Source organism: Zootoca vivipara, chromosome 8 (genome assembly GCF_965207765.1).
Source record: "Zootoca vivipara chromosome 8, rZooViv2.hap1.1, whole genome shotgun sequence".
NCBI classification, from domain to species: domain Eukaryota; kingdom Metazoa; phylum Chordata; class Lepidosauria; order Squamata; family Lacertidae; genus Zootoca; species Zootoca vivipara.
In genome coordinates, this window is record NC_142591.1 from 1,234,401 (window position 1) to 1,249,250 (window position 14,850).

At 44.8% G+C, this 14,850-nt stretch overlaps 1 protein-coding gene across 1 annotated transcript; it reads left to right on the forward strand.

Moving 5' to 3' along the window:
• The first annotated feature begins 4,867 nt into the window (after nucleotides 1–4,867).
• Nucleotides 4,868–13,358, forward strand: CST3 (cystatin C). The gene is made up of 3 exons (XM_035101281.3): nucleotides 4,868–5,143; nucleotides 8,842–8,955; nucleotides 13,000–13,358. The coding sequence occupies exons 1-3, from the start codon at nucleotides 4,931–4,933 to the stop codon at nucleotides 13,075–13,077; spliced, it is 405 nt and encodes a 134-aa protein (XP_034957172.1). The 5' UTR covers nucleotides 4,868–4,930; the 3' UTR covers nucleotides 13,078–13,358.
• The last annotated feature ends 1,492 nt before the right edge of the window (nucleotides 13,359–14,850 follow it).

Sequence of the window (14,850 nt, forward strand, 5' to 3'; positions counted from 1 at the left end):
CTTTTTCAAAAGTTTCATTGTTCTTTTTCTTAAGTTATGCTGGGTCTCAGCTCCTCTTATACAAAGATACTGTAGAAATAGAAACCTTAAATTGTTCCCATTATCTGTAGCTTTTAATGTACTGCTCTCGTTTCCTTGTGGTGTTAGTACAGAAATTAATGTGATTTGTATAACACTGTCTCCCTAATTTTTGGATTTTAGCATTGATTATATTAAAGTGGTCTTTGTGGGATTGTAACTGGGAGGAACTCAAAATAAAAAAAGATTGGGGTTTTGGAAGAGCAGCAAAACAGAGTGCTTATGGTTATGGAAGAGTCTCATCAATACACTGATACCCAGATGCTTTCCTTTTTGCCAGATACTTGCAGTCTTTGTTTTTGCTTGGTGCTGGAAGAATTTTAGTGATACCATAACTTTATAGATAGGCTGTTGGTGTACCCAGGTGATTGTACATTACAAATGGTAATGATTGGAGGCCAGTGATTAGGCCAGTGGTTGTTAGGCTGCAGGGTTCCATTTTTAACATCTCAACATAAAATTGCTGAGTAAGGTTATCTGGGGAAATATAGTGTGCCAATTACACCCAGCTCTGTTTCTCATTTTTTACAATTTAATGTGGGGGAGGCTGTAGAAGAGCTGAAGCAATGCCAATAACTGGCTGCATGAAAGCTAATAAATTGAAATGCAGTTGTGACAAGGCAGGTTGTTTTGGTGGGTGGTTCGGCTCACCAAGGAGGTTGTTTCTATCTTCTAGATGTGGTTAGTTTGCCTGAAGTACCTTGCTTGTTTGGCAGTCAGTGATTTTGGGCTGGAAACTTCCAGTGTTTTTATTTTATGTTACTGATGAACTTGCACAGTGAACGGATGCTGTTTGCAATTATTAAGGAAGCTTGGCAGTTTTCAAAGCCATAAACATCAAATGGGGGACTGGAGGTTGAAGCATTCTGGAATAGGATTATTCACAAACATGCACAAAGAGGCCTATGGTAAGTCCATGGGTTATTTTGAAGTATGAATCGCCCATTATTATTTTTAGCCATCTGGGTTGACCCAGGTTTTCTTCTGGGTTGAAAAGTCCCGAGTGACTTTCCTGTGGTTGTATTGGCAATTGTTGGCAGGGGGGAATTGTACATGACAGGGTCCTACATGGAAATGAAGCTAGGGGTCAAGAGACAGTGCTAAGGCACCCTACAGTGTCAGCTTCCTACGTGGCAGATGTATACATTTTGGGATGGGCCAAGTCATTTCAAGGTGAAAAGCTTCAGTCCAAAGGGCATGTAGTACTATAGAAGATTTCTGGTAGCAGACTCCACCACCAGGAGGCAGAATATGGCTATCTGGTTGCTTTACACTACACTCTAGTCTTAGCCATGTCCTGCTATATAACCTGCTATTCCAAAGCCAGAAGTGTTAGAAAATTGCCACCCTGAGCTGAATGAGAAAATGAAAGCCATAGATGATGGTAGATGATACAGGTGCTCCCCCCACATGCAGGGGCCACATTCTGGACCCTGTGGGCATAAGTGGGGAGCACCCACTAGACACATTCTAAATGCCTATTTACCCCTGCTGTCTCCAGACCAAAATATCTAGAGTTGAAGCTCTTGACACCTGCTGGAGAATGCACAGGAAAGCAGGGAGAGAGTTGTAACTGACCACAAATAAATGGCTTAAAATTTGTGCATGCCCTGAATACAACTGGTTTCATTCAAAGGTCAGCTGAGAGATCATTTCAGAAGTTATCTCAGGGTTGTCCCCCTATGATTTTTCCCTGCTGTTGACCCAATTTGTATAAAAATGAGTCCTGCTTTGCCATTATTTCTATCTGACTTTATCTTTTTATGAAATTGGGGACTCCAGATTTTGGACCTAACAGCCCAGCTGCTGTCTACATCAGTAGCCTTCCAACAACTTCAGATGCAGGATCTGCTATTAAACCCATCTGTAAGTTTCTTCCTAAGGCTGATGGATTTCTACTTCACACGGCCAAATTTTGTGCCTTCCACTGTACCAATTTCCAGAATCTCAGCTAAAGCATGACATTCTAACCCTCTTCTCAGAAGCAGCCTTATCTTACACAGCATTTCTTTGATTCAAATTGCCCCCCTTCCCCCAACCTTCCCTACTTTTTAATTAGAAAATAATTGGCAATGGGTGACTTTGATGTGGTGCTGGGGCAGCTCATTGGGACAAGTTTTGTTAGGGCATAGATTTATTAATTTTGTGGCTGCATGAGACAGCTTTGATACATGCACTACTATTAACTTATAGGGACCACCTCTAGGCTTGTTTTTATCTTTGTATTATGATGGACATAAGTAATTTATTTAGAAGTATTTTAACCATTGCAGTGGAACATCTACTTACAACCATAATCCGCTCCGGAGGTCCGGTCATAACTAGAAACGTACATAAGTAGAGGTGCACTTTTCCATAGAAAGTAATGGAAAAGTGAATTGATCTGTTCTAGACGATGAAAAACACCCCCTAAAACAGCAATTTAACATGGAGTTTACTGTCTAACAAGGCCATAGCTCCATAAAATGAAGTCAATAATCAATGTACTGTACAATAAAATAAGACCATATTGTACTGAGGGTGGGTGCGCTTACCTGGCTACAAGCTGGGGGTGGGGCAAGGTCAGTAAAGAGCTGATTCACTTTGGCCAGGGTCACTTTTTTTTCTTGCCAGGCCAGGTTCTTCTCTGGACTTCCTCAAGTTAGTTCCTCGGTGGGGTTTGGGGCTGTGCCTCTTGCAGGCGGCACCTCTTCCACAGCTTTGAGGGTGGGATAGGGGCGCTCTCCCCGGCGGCAGAGGCCCCAGCACTGCTCCACAGCCGGCTGGGCAAGCTCCAGGCTGCCGGCAAGGCCTCTGTTCGTATCTAGAGGAACGTTCATAAGTGAGAGCCCCTACTGAAGGTCATAACTGCAATCGTACCTAAGTAGAACTGTATGTAAGTTGAGGTTCCACAGTCGCCTACGGACTCATTGTTAAAACCAGGGGTCAGCAAACTTTTTCAGCAGGGGGCCGGTCCACTGTCCCTCAGACCTTGTGGGGGGCCGGACTGTATTTTGAAGGGAAAAAAATGAACGAATTCCTATGCCCCACAAATAACCCAGAGATGCATTTAAAATAAAAGGACACATTCTACTCATGTAAAAACGTGCTGATTCCCAGACCGTCCGCAGGCCGGATTTAGAAGGTGATTGGGCCGCATCCGGCCCCCGGGCCTTAGTTTGGAAACCCTGGTTAAAACCGTGTTTATGGAAGACAGTCTTACTCTGCTATGTTGTTGTTTAGTCGTTTAGTCGTGTCCAACTCTTCGTGACCCCATGGACCATAGCACGCCAGGCACTGCTATGAGTGATCGCCAAAGAAGAATTTTAACTATAGCTGCCAGGTTTCTGGAACAGAAAATGTGTAAAGAGTCAGAGAACATTATGTACTTAGACATCAAGCAGTTTCATGAGAAGTAGATTGAAATTATTATTTTTCTGCTCGCTGTCAAATTCTTAGCATATTTTTTTCTGCTTCTCCCTCCTTCCAACTCCCCCCACCAACTACTTTGACCACCTTCCAAAACCAGACCTATAATTAATTGAATTAAACACAGCTTCCCTTTTCATATTGACAAAAGTACCAAAACCAACTAAAGTCCTGAAATATTTTGTGGTTTTCTGTCTTAGCAATTCCTATCAGCTTGTACTGAAAATTTCTCACATAGTCCCTCTGCCTCATGGGATAAGTCCAAATGAAAGTAAGGATCAGACTTTGCTTCTGTTTTTTGTGTCATGTATACTTTGGACAATCTTCACATATTCCATATTGCCCTAAGCTGTGGTGAAGAGTGGTGTACATTGTTGCCGGTGTTGAAGCAAGATTTAACTAAATGTGAAATAGGGATGGCATCTTGTTCTGAACCTCAGGCAGGAACTGGCCCTGGAGTCCAAGACTATAATACAGTAGTGGGTCCAATGGCCAAGATGGTGGTTTCTGCATGTGCTGCAGAGGGAAACGAGGGGCTCATCAACCTGGGAAGGAGAAGGAAAACTGATCCTAAATCTCTGCTGCCTTCTGGGATATCTTTGGGAGAATAAAAGGCTGAGGAGTAAATCCCACACAAATCCGGAGTGGAGTCCCTAAGACGATTGGGGCACCTTGCCCGCCTCCTTCCGGCAACTGCAGCCCAGCTGGTGTCTGTCAAAGGTCCAGCTCTGCTTTCCTTTGGACCCATCAGTGAGATCAGGAGGGGCCTTGTCCTCTGGGCAGCCCAGGACCTCCAGGCCCCCTGCCCGCCCAGGCTTCTTCCCCAGGGAGGTCACTTTGGTGCTGCTAAGGCAGCCCTTTGACTTCACCCCCGACCGGAGGCGCACTCCATTGCCTCCCCAGACAGATGGGTGACAACCACTCGGTTGCTGGCCATCACTGCCTCATGGGGGAATGAATTCTCTACGTAACTATGAATAAGGTTGAATTCCTCCCTACGCCTTTTAGAGGCTCCTGGACTCTTGGTTGCTAACAAACGGGTGCCTTGAGGAAAGGCAGGGAATAAACGCTGCAAACAAATGAAACGCAAGGGCAGCTGTGTCGGTTTTGAGTAACAAACCAAAACCCGCCGTCGGGTAATATGTTAGGGCTAAGCAAAATGTCACAAATTCGCGGGAAGGCTTCCCGTTCTGCGTAACTTTCCACCCGGGCAAGAGGTTGCCCAAAGCAGGAGATGGGGAAAAACAAAGAGGCCTGCGGGCGGGGCGTGACTCAGCTTTTCTTTCCGCCTCCGCTCGAGGGGCGGAGAAGGGGCGGGACGGCGGGTGGGCGAGCGGAGGAAAAGCGCCGCGCGCGCCCGAGCCGCGAGTTCCAGCGCAGCGGGAAGGAGAGCAGCGTCGTCGAGCATCGGAGCTGCGGAGACCAGCGAGCGAGCGAGCGAGCGATGGCTTCGTTGCGGTGGCTGGTGGTGTGCAGCGCCCTCTTGCTCAGCGCGGCGCCTGGCACGGGCCAGCGCTTGTTGGGGGGCCTGCAGGACGCGTCCGTGGACGAGGAAGGGGTGCGGCGGGCGCTGCACTTCGCCATGAACGAGTACAACCGAGCCAGCAACGACAAGTACGCCAGCCGCGTGTCCGAGGTCGTCCGGGTCAGGAAGCAAGTAAGTAAGAAAGAAAGATGCTGCCTCCATCGGTAGATCTCGGGGGTTGTGGGTGCAAAAGATGGCCTGCGTTGCAGGGAGTTGGGCTAGATGACCCTGGGGTCCCTCCCGCCGCTGCGGTTCTGTGATTCTATGCGAGGGCCCTCCAGGAGCGGTGCAAGGCCAGCGGCCGGGTGGAGTCCAGCCAAAGTCCCGTGCGGAATAGTCCCCAAATAAACAGCCCAATGAAGCATCTTTATTGCGCTGACCTTGCTTTCTCAGGCACTTGCCTTGGCAGCCTTAACGGCAGATATGAACCCGAATGTATTTTCTTACACACACACAGTATATATTTTTTTATATCTGATATTCACTGGACGGGTCCCCCCCTCTCAAGGCAAGGCCTTTGTTTCTTTGCCTATGGAGTAAGTAGAGTTTTCTAGAGGAGCCCCCAGGAAGAATAGCCGCCACAGGGGAAGCTGCCTGAAGACTTCCCCAGCACTGCCCCTTAAGAGGTCTAGAGCTGGAGAGGAGGAAGCAGCCCCCCTGCCTGCCAGTCAGCTGCAGCGCTCTTCTCTTGAGGACCCTCCCTCTCCTCTCTCCCCCCTCCCCTCTTTTCGCTCCTGGGTTTTTACCACAGCATGCTGCACATAAATATTCTGAATGTTTATAAGTGCACATGGGACTAAACTTGTGCGTTCCAGCCTGCCATTAAAGGCACAAGTGCAGGACCAAGGCAAAGAGTTGGCAACCCGACCTGTGAGTAGAACAGAGCAGCTGGCTTGTTACCATGCATTGGGGGTCAGCTCCAGCTTGACTGCAGGATTCCAGGCCAGGAAAACATTCCTTGGGCAGGAGGGAAGCAGGGGAGAGGTCAGTCTCTCCTGCTTACATAGCCAGCAGCCAAGATTATGGCTGCTTGTTGTTGACTGGAACAGCCTTGACCTAACTAGGACATGTTGGTTTTTAATGTTTGTATGTATTTGATTTAAAAGAGTAAAGGTCAAATTTCCTAGTTGCCGAGATCCAGGTTTGGGGCAACTATATTCTTGCTGACTGAGCCCCAGCAGACATTTAAAATCACAAAACATGAAGCAAAATAAAGCATGGAAATATTGGCTGTTAGACCTTCAAAATATCCACTTATAAGTTTCTTCCAAAGTTTCCCTTACTTCCCCTTTAGCGTAGAAAAAGCCCACACATTTAGTAGGTTTAAAATGTTTTGTTTTCAAACTCTTCAAAGTTCAGTTTCATGTGCTTTTCCATGCAGCAGAAAAAAGGCAGGCAGTTTAACTTAGTTTCAAAATTGCTAAATGTTTCAAAATTATTTGTATGGAAACACAGAGAAGGCTTGCTAAAGCCATGCGGTCTGGACTTGAAACAATCAGCCCTGGTGTCCTTTTGGGTTGGATTCATATGGTGGAAGAGAATAAATAAAGGCTTTGGTAACCCTTCCTCCCAAGGTAAGGGGGCTTGACCTAGTTATGTTTGGCAGGACTGCCTACTTTGTGGTCTGAATCCCTTCATGCACTCACTAGAACTTAGCATTTGGTTATGTGAGGCTGATATTTACCCCACAAGGCAAAGAGTACTTCCCTGGTTCCCTTCCTCCAATATTGCTTAATTCAGATATGCTGCTTACAGTTTTTGGGTGTAATTCGGCAGGAAGCTGAGCTGTCCAAGTGCCGTTGAAAATTTCAGCAAATTGGGGCTGCAAAATGTTACATGAATTTGTCTTTCTTCCATCTTTACACTAGTAGCAGACGTGTAACATGAGTCCAGATGCATTCTGTTAACCAGAGCTGTACTGAGTTAAGAACATAAGAAGCGCCTGCTGGATCAGGCCAATGGCCCATCTAGTCCAGCATCCTGTTCTCACAGTGGCCAACAGATGCCCCAAAGGGAAGCCCGCAAGCAGGGCCAGGGTGAAAGAGCATTCTCCTCCCTTGCAATTCCCAGCAACTGGCATTCAGTGGAAGTTCTGCCACTTCTGCACAGCTGTGTCCTTTGATGCAGTTTGATTGACAGCTAGTTGGTTGCCATGACAAATGACAGCACTGTCAAAATAAAAGGAAGATGTTGGCCTGAGACATCAGTATCCTGCAGAACCAGGCCTCTGTACATTTCCTATTGCTATTCATGTCTGTCTGGTCAGTACTATAATCTTTAGGGCTCAGCCAGCAGTTTCTCTTCCCCCAAGCTTGACTTCCTCTTCTCTTTTTAACTAAAAGATGTAAACATTTCCTGAAATTTAAGGAAGTAGCTTTCTCTAACTTGTTTGCATCTTGAAACAAGTGGTGGTATCCTGATTTTCTAGGGTTAGCTAGAAAATCAGTCAGCTATGCAAACATGCAATATAGTAGCTACCTAGGCTGTCATGATTCTGTGGGGGAATTAAAAATTTGAATCCCTGTGGACTCACATGTGTGGGTGAACAACAAAATAATCGGTTGGGTGCCTAGATTCAAAATGCAGGGCTAGAATATAGGTTGTTAGGCCCTTCTTATCCCTTTTACAACGACCCCCTCTTTCTACTCCTGTTGCAAAGAACAGACCACATAAGGCAAAGCAAGTTTAAAATGCTTTACTTACAGGGCCAGACTTCAAAGGTCTGAGACCTTCATTGTTCCATGCAGCTGCAAGGAGAACATAGGAAGAATACTCTTGGGTAGAAAAATCAGAATATAGTTTCAAACACATGCTCCAAGCTTGGGAGCAACCTTAGCCATGTCCTCCCTGGTGGGAGAGAGAGAAGGTAGAAGAAGAAGCGTCACTTATTCATGGAGGTAACAGGGTATGACCTACTGTAGCCGAGTCTGTGAATCTTAACCCTGGGGTCTTAACGCCTTCATTCACTAACTAGGAACCATGCATAGTTATGTTTGACTGCAATTTCCCTCAGATTCAAGGGGTGTCATTCCTTGCAGACAGCACACCAGGACCTGGCTTTTCTTGCTACGGTACTTTCAGCATAAAATGTGCAGAATCATGTGAACTCCAGAATCAACAAGAAACCTCGTGATTGAACTTAAAAAGACATTAAATCACTCCCCAAATGCACTCCCAATCTCTAAGAAGCTTGACTTTTTATGTAGTTTATAGAGTAGAATTTTCTCACGGGTCTTAATGCAGACCAATCCCTCCAAAATTTGTCCTGTTTTTCTTAAAGCCATCTATGCCAATGGCTGTCACCAGATCTTGTGACAGTGACTTGCATTAACCAAAGCCTATTAACATTAAGGGGATGCATTCAGCATGTTTTGCCCTCTTATCAGGGAGATGTGTCGCCTTAAGGTTGCCTCTGTTGTATATTGTCTGTGTGTAGGGGTGGGAGTCACTATAATCTACTACCTTTTCCCCTTGCAAAGCAAGGGTGAGGCTGAAGCCATGCAGCTCCATAAAGGCCTGAATTTGGACCTTCTGTCAACACCGGCTCTCTTCTTGTTCCTTGATGTTATAGTAATGCCAGTTGTCAGCTCTTTGACATGAAGAAATAACCCAAATGTCTATGACAAAGGCAGATTTATAGCTCCTCTCTAAATAGTAAGTCTAAGCACACACACTTCCTGTGTCCCCCTCACTGTTTTCCAGGGGGGCAGCCTTGGACAATGTTCACATATGAATCCCAGCCTGCCTTTTGTGATTAGAAAAGGCATCGGGTCTCGTGCAATATATTGAATATTCTCTCTAGTAAAGGAGCCATTTCCCACATCTTACAGATTGTCTCCGGAGTCAATTATTTTTTCGATGTTAAAGTTGGGCGAACAACTTGTCCGAAGTCAGTAGCCGATGTTGAGAACTGTGCGTTCCATGAAGCACCAGAGCTGGCAAAGGTACGTAGCAGAAACAAGGACATTGTTAAACAGTGCTAAATATAATACAGTGGGGCCTCGACTTACGAATTTAATCCGTTCCGAAGGCACCTTCGTAGGTCGGAAAATTCGTAAGTCGAAAAATGCCATTGGAAATGCGATTTCCCATAGGAATGCACTGGAAATGGAAAAATTCGTAAGTCGAAGCAACCCTATCTAAAAATTCGTAAGTCGAAAAATCCCTATCTAAAACCACCACAGTTTCCTTTCGGATGTCGAGACATTCGTAAGTCAAAAAATTCGGTTGTTGAGTCGTTCGTAAGTCGAGGTACCACTGTAATTGGCAGTAAAAATGTCCCTCATTATGAAGGTACTTGTGCAGCACTATTTTGAACTTGGAAGTGAATGGTTGCTTAGAAGGAAGGAAGGAAGGAAGGAAGGAAGGAAGGAAGGAAGGAAGGAAGGAAGGAAGGAAGGAAGGAAGGAAGGAAGGCATGCTTGGGGATATCCTTGTGGTGGGAACTAAATCTGAGGAACCTAGTTTATTGGGGAAAATACATTTTCTCTCTCAACAGTCTGCTTGACTGGAGTATATTTACCCCATAAAACTCAGTGCAAGACATGTAAAAATTTGCCTTCTTTCTCCTAGTTCCATTCTGGATTATGTTGTTTTTGGGGATCAGTTCTGATAATACAAAATAAAAAAATCCTTCCAGTAGCACCTTAGAAACCAACTAAGTTTGTCATAGGTATGAGCTTTCGTGTGCATGCACACTTCTTCAGATACTTAGTTGGTCTCTAAGGTGCTACTGGAAGGATTTTTTTATTTTGTTTTGACTGCGTCAGACCAACACAGCTACCTACCTGTAACTAGTTCTGATAATGTTTTACTTAGATGTTCTGTTCTAAGTTATGGGCATGAATAATGTACCAGGAAATTCTCTGGCTGAAGCCACCCTATAATGAACTGGAGCTGTGCAAGAGCTCCAAAAAATATCTGTGGGGCTGATAAAGGGATTAGCCTGTTTTATCCCCAGTAGCCCTGTGAGGGCCAGTCAGAGACATGATCTTAAATGTGTCTTTGCAATTTGTGTGCTGTTTTTGTTTAAAATGTAAGTGGGGTAGGGTTGATAATGCAATCAGAACAGGCAGATACTAAGGAAGGGGGAACTTTCCTCCCTTGATGTAGTCCTAAGCAATATTCTTCTGAAGCAGCAATGGAGGTATTTTTCTACAAAGCAAATATTGGCTTTGGAAAGCATTTTATCAGGATGACAGCTGCATGGGGGAGAAAGGCTCTAATCCCATTAATGATTAGCCTCACTCCAGTTTGAAACATCTGTACATTGGATGCAAAGACACACTTAAAGTAGTTTGGCCTTGAGAGTTAAGGAGTTGCCTAAGGCTTCCCTTCATGGCTAAGTAAAGATTTGAATGTGGGTTTCTAGAGCCTGATCCTTGTAGCCCAGTCCTGTGCATATTCACTCTGCACATGTGTACCTTTTGTGCAACCCATTTACTTACTTCCTCCATAAATGTGCAGAGGATTCCCCTAAATATGAGGACTGAAGTGCTTTCTCTGGTTTGGTGCAAGGGGTCTGTGGAGTAGAGGAATGGTTTCTTGTGTCTTCACACCACAAGAAACATCTTGCATCCATTCATTATAGCAACTAGAGCACAAAGAATTGCCAAAATTGGTTGATTACAAAGAAAAGAAAAAAGAAAAGAAAAAATCTTTAGCAACCATCAACAAATGACTCATGAGCCTCTGGGTTTTCCAGCAGCCTCTGTTCAACACACAAATAAGCCCTTGTGTTTTCTGTTTGGGGTGCTGTTGCCTAGTCAAAGAACTCAAAACAGTTGCTTGGTGACTTGGAAGACTTCTAGCTGAGCACAGCACAAAAAGCCTTCTGTCCTTAAATAGTTCAAGTTCCCTTTTCAGTAGTTTTGCAGCATCAGCAGTGCCTGTCTGTTGTTTGTTATGTTAACACTTCAACTATCTAAACTTTGTTATACAAGTTGTCCCCGCAAAAAACAACAAATGTGAAAAGAAGCACATGTCTTATTCCGGTTAGCCATGCTTATCTCCTCCAGGATTTCAGGGGGGATTTCCTTCCAAGTAAATACGCTTATGTTTCTTGTAATAACAGTCAGCAACTTTGGACTGTCACATAATTGCATAGCATTGCACATTTTAACATTTTTCATGTAGTAAAGGTTAAAATGGCACCAATCCTAGTACAAGTATATGTAGCCTGATTCAGCTGAAGTTCAGCGCTTTGGCCCCATTAGTGTCAGGACTGTATCGTGCGCTTACCGTAATTCTCCCATTGGGGTAGAGCAGCAGGATCTCCATGTCTCTCTGAAAGGCAGTTTTCAGTCTTCTGTCTCACTCTGGCATGACAAGCAAGTGAGCTTAGGATGGGATAATGCAGCCGCAGGCTTCATTCCCAGTGCACCCACAGGAGCCTTTCTACTTTTTCTCAGATGGAGGAATGATTGGCATTTCTTCTGACTGGGAGAATGTACAGTATATTCCTGCCTATAAGACTACTTTTTAACCCAGGGAAATCTTCTCAAAAGTCGGGGGTCGTCTTATATGTCGGGTCGTATTTCTTATACGGCGAGTATATCCCAAACTCTATATTTTAACTGGAAAAGTTGGGGGTCGTCTTATATGCCCAGTCGTCTTATAGGTACTTGGGATCATGGATGTGGGAAAGAAAAATCTTCAGTCAGGTGCCCTTCTCTGGTGGGAAACTTCAGGGCAGAATGCCCAATAAGGGGCTGAGCCTATACAGACAAGGACCCATTAAGTGACGTAGGACAAGTCATTGGGCTACATCAGGCATCCCCAAACTTCGGCCCTCCAGATGTTTTAGACTACAATTCCCATAATCCCTGACCACTGGTCCTGTTAGCTAGGGATCATGGGAGTTGTAGGCCAAAACATCTGGAGGGCCGCAGTTTGGGGATGCCTGGGCTACATGGTCTGGAGGACAGCTGAAGAGAGACAAATTGTATCTGCATTCTGTGCTTCCCATTGACTCTTCCCTCTAGGAGAAAATGATAGCCATTCAAACTTATGGCAACAGTCTAGGTACTCATGGCATGAGGTGGTCTCTTTTGATGAGGAGACCATGAGAGGGGGGTCTGTCCATTTGGGTCCTGTGATTATCACTTACCTTGCTTGTTATAACGCTGAGCATTTTTATGGTTTGTATCATCCACCTGTGCTTACCCCACAGCCAAAGGGGTCAGTTTATGCTCACATATTTGCATTTACTGTGATTTACTATGTACATTTACTCTGCTTGCGTACTGCATAACAAGTTGAGAGTGAAGCAGACTCGCATTACAACACATATTGTCTCAAAACTCATTGTAGAACTGTGGATAAATGAGTGTACAAGCGGCATTGCTGTCAGTAGCAGATCTATCCTGTTGGGATAGATATCTTCTGTATGAAGATAAATGGAAAGAGCTCAATGAATGTTGTTGGTGTTTGGGGCGAGGAGGGTATCTCTTTTAGTGCACAACAGGGGATATGATTGAAAACGCAGAAACATGCATGTCCCTCTGCTAAACAGAGACATGAATTCATGTTTCACAGAGGGACTAAAGGTGGCACGTGTATAACACAGGATACAGTGCACTGGGAAAGTCCCCAGTGCAATCTCCCTTTATTACAGGAAAGATTGTGCAGCAATATTTTCCATTGTTTTATGCCCATGCAATCTACTCCATGTCTTCGTAGGTTGCTGTAAAACAAGGAGCACAACACAGACCAAGTTAACACTTAATTCCCTTTAAGGGACTACAGGTGCAATCTTGTACACCCTTACTTGGAAGTAAGTCTCATTAAACCCAGTAAAAATTTACTGCTCAGCACACAAACAGAAGCACTTCACTTTAGCTGGGCCATGCCCAACATAAGGATGTATCACTAGGATGCTTCTAACAATAAGATGAACTTTTAATTACTAGTAATGTTCTGTTTTACTATGGATGCAGTTCATATTAGTCATATTAATGGGTTTTTTCTCTCTCACTCCCTGCTTGTAGCACGTGACTTGCAGCTTTCAGGTGTATTCTGTTCCTTGGACAAACCACATCAGCCTGAAGAGAAACAATTGCACCTAAACACCTGTTTGCTTCATCATAGCTGTTCTCCAGATTCCAGAAGAGCAATAATCCAGTTGTGTTCTCAAGCAAATGTTACTAACTCAGAAATTCTGACATATACTTACAGGATGCAAGCAAATCGTGTACTTTTCCTTTTAAATGTATTTTCTGAACTTTTCTTTGTGATTCATCACTAGGTTTGTAATCAGTGTTTTCATGCTGGATTAGTATGAAAAATAAAAACATACCTTGTCAGAGACCATGTATATTCATTGCTAAGAATAAAGTACCATCATTCAGTACTGGCTCATGTGATTACTAACAGTGAAAAAACCCACAAATCATAGCTTTTGTCATATTTTCTGAGCGTCTGTTCAGGCCCTACTCTGGCCACCAGTCAATCAGCACTATTCAAGACTGGATTGTGATGCCGTTGGAGATCCTTAGGAACTGCACACCCAGCAGTTTCGCCAGGTTGGTTCTTTGGATGCCAGAATGGAATAACATGCAGGGCCATGCTAAGCATGTTTACATTAAAGTAAAGCCCACTGAGTTCTAGAGTCTTAGGGACTATACACCCCCCTCTGCTTCAAGTGGATCGCAAACCTCTTGCACCTTCATTAATTCCCCCTCATCCATTTGAGGATTTCCTTCAGCTACTACTGTCCAACACTTTATCTCCCCACCCCACCCCACCCCCCCCAAAAAAAACCTCTTGAGTTTTTCTGTCCTCTGGAAAAGGAGATCAGCACCACGGTGGGCATAGCAGGAAACAGCATTGCATGGGTGTGGACAGAAAATCTGGTTCTGAAAACATATTTCATCTGTGCAAACATTGCAGCTTTCCAGATAGAAATATTCCCTTCCCCTGTGCACTGTTAAGAGAGCCAATTGGGGGGGGGGATGCAGGGGGACAATGGGGAAGCCCCTTTGCAAGCCAAAATCACTGTGGGGCTGACAGGGCAGGTGAATGCCATGTGATATTTGAATACGATCCCATTTGGATATGAGCTGCCACGGGAGAAAACAATTAGGGGAAATGTGGATTTTGTGGGTCCTTTTCAATAAGGTTGCAGACTAAAAGCACACCTGGAAGTAAGTTTAGCTGAACACGATGCATATTTATTTAAGGCAGTTATACTCCACTCTTTAGCCAAAAAGGCTTCCACAGTTCCCAGAGACTTCAAACTTAAGAAGACACGCACGCATTGCTTTGTACACCATCAAACTCCTTTCCTGCCTCCATTGCATCCTTATTGTGTCAGCCAGAAGAGTTTTTCCAGGTGGTGCAGGACCTGTTACTGACTGGCCTAAAGGAAGTGGCAGAACCGACGGCAGCTCGATGTGATTGTTTGCAAAACATTCTGAGGATAAAGCCACTTGCTTCCACTGTTACAGCAGCTGAATCTCAAGGGCTATGCAGGGCAGAGTCTGGTCCTGTTGTGATGGACTGCTTTGGTTGCCCTCTATGACCTTTGCCAAGAGAGAGGCGGGAAATATGTCCTCATTAATTCTCAACTTCTCAGCAGCTTTTGATACCATCCAAATTTGTACCTTTCTGGAATAGCTCAGCTGACTGAGTTGGGAATACGTGGCACTGCTTTGCGGTGGTTCTGGTCCTACTGGATGTTGTGTTGGATGAGTTTCAGTTGGTAAGGCTTGAGGATGTGAACAAGGTCCTTGGATCAGTCAGGACAACCACTTGCGCTCTGGACCCTTGCTCCTCATGATAAAAGCTAGCAGGGAGGGGGCAGCTGGCTGGGTGATCAATGCTTCCCTACGAGATTGGAT

What these genes read in the sequence shown, in the direction of transcription:
- CST3 (XM_035101281.3), top strand. Translation starts at nt 4,931, where the DNA reads ATGGCTTCGTTGCGGTGGCTGGTGGTGTGCAGCGCCCTCTTGCTCAGC. An exon ending in TCGTCCGGGTCAGGAAGCAA is followed by an intron (nt 5,144 to 8,841) that starts GTAAGTAAGAAA and finishes CACATCTTACAG; the next exon opens with ATTGTCTCCGGAGTCAATTA. An exon ending in AAGCACCAGAGCTGGCAAAG is followed by an intron (nt 8,956 to 12,999) that starts GTACGTAGCAGA and finishes CCCTGCTTGTAG; the next exon opens with CACGTGACTTGCAGCTTTCA.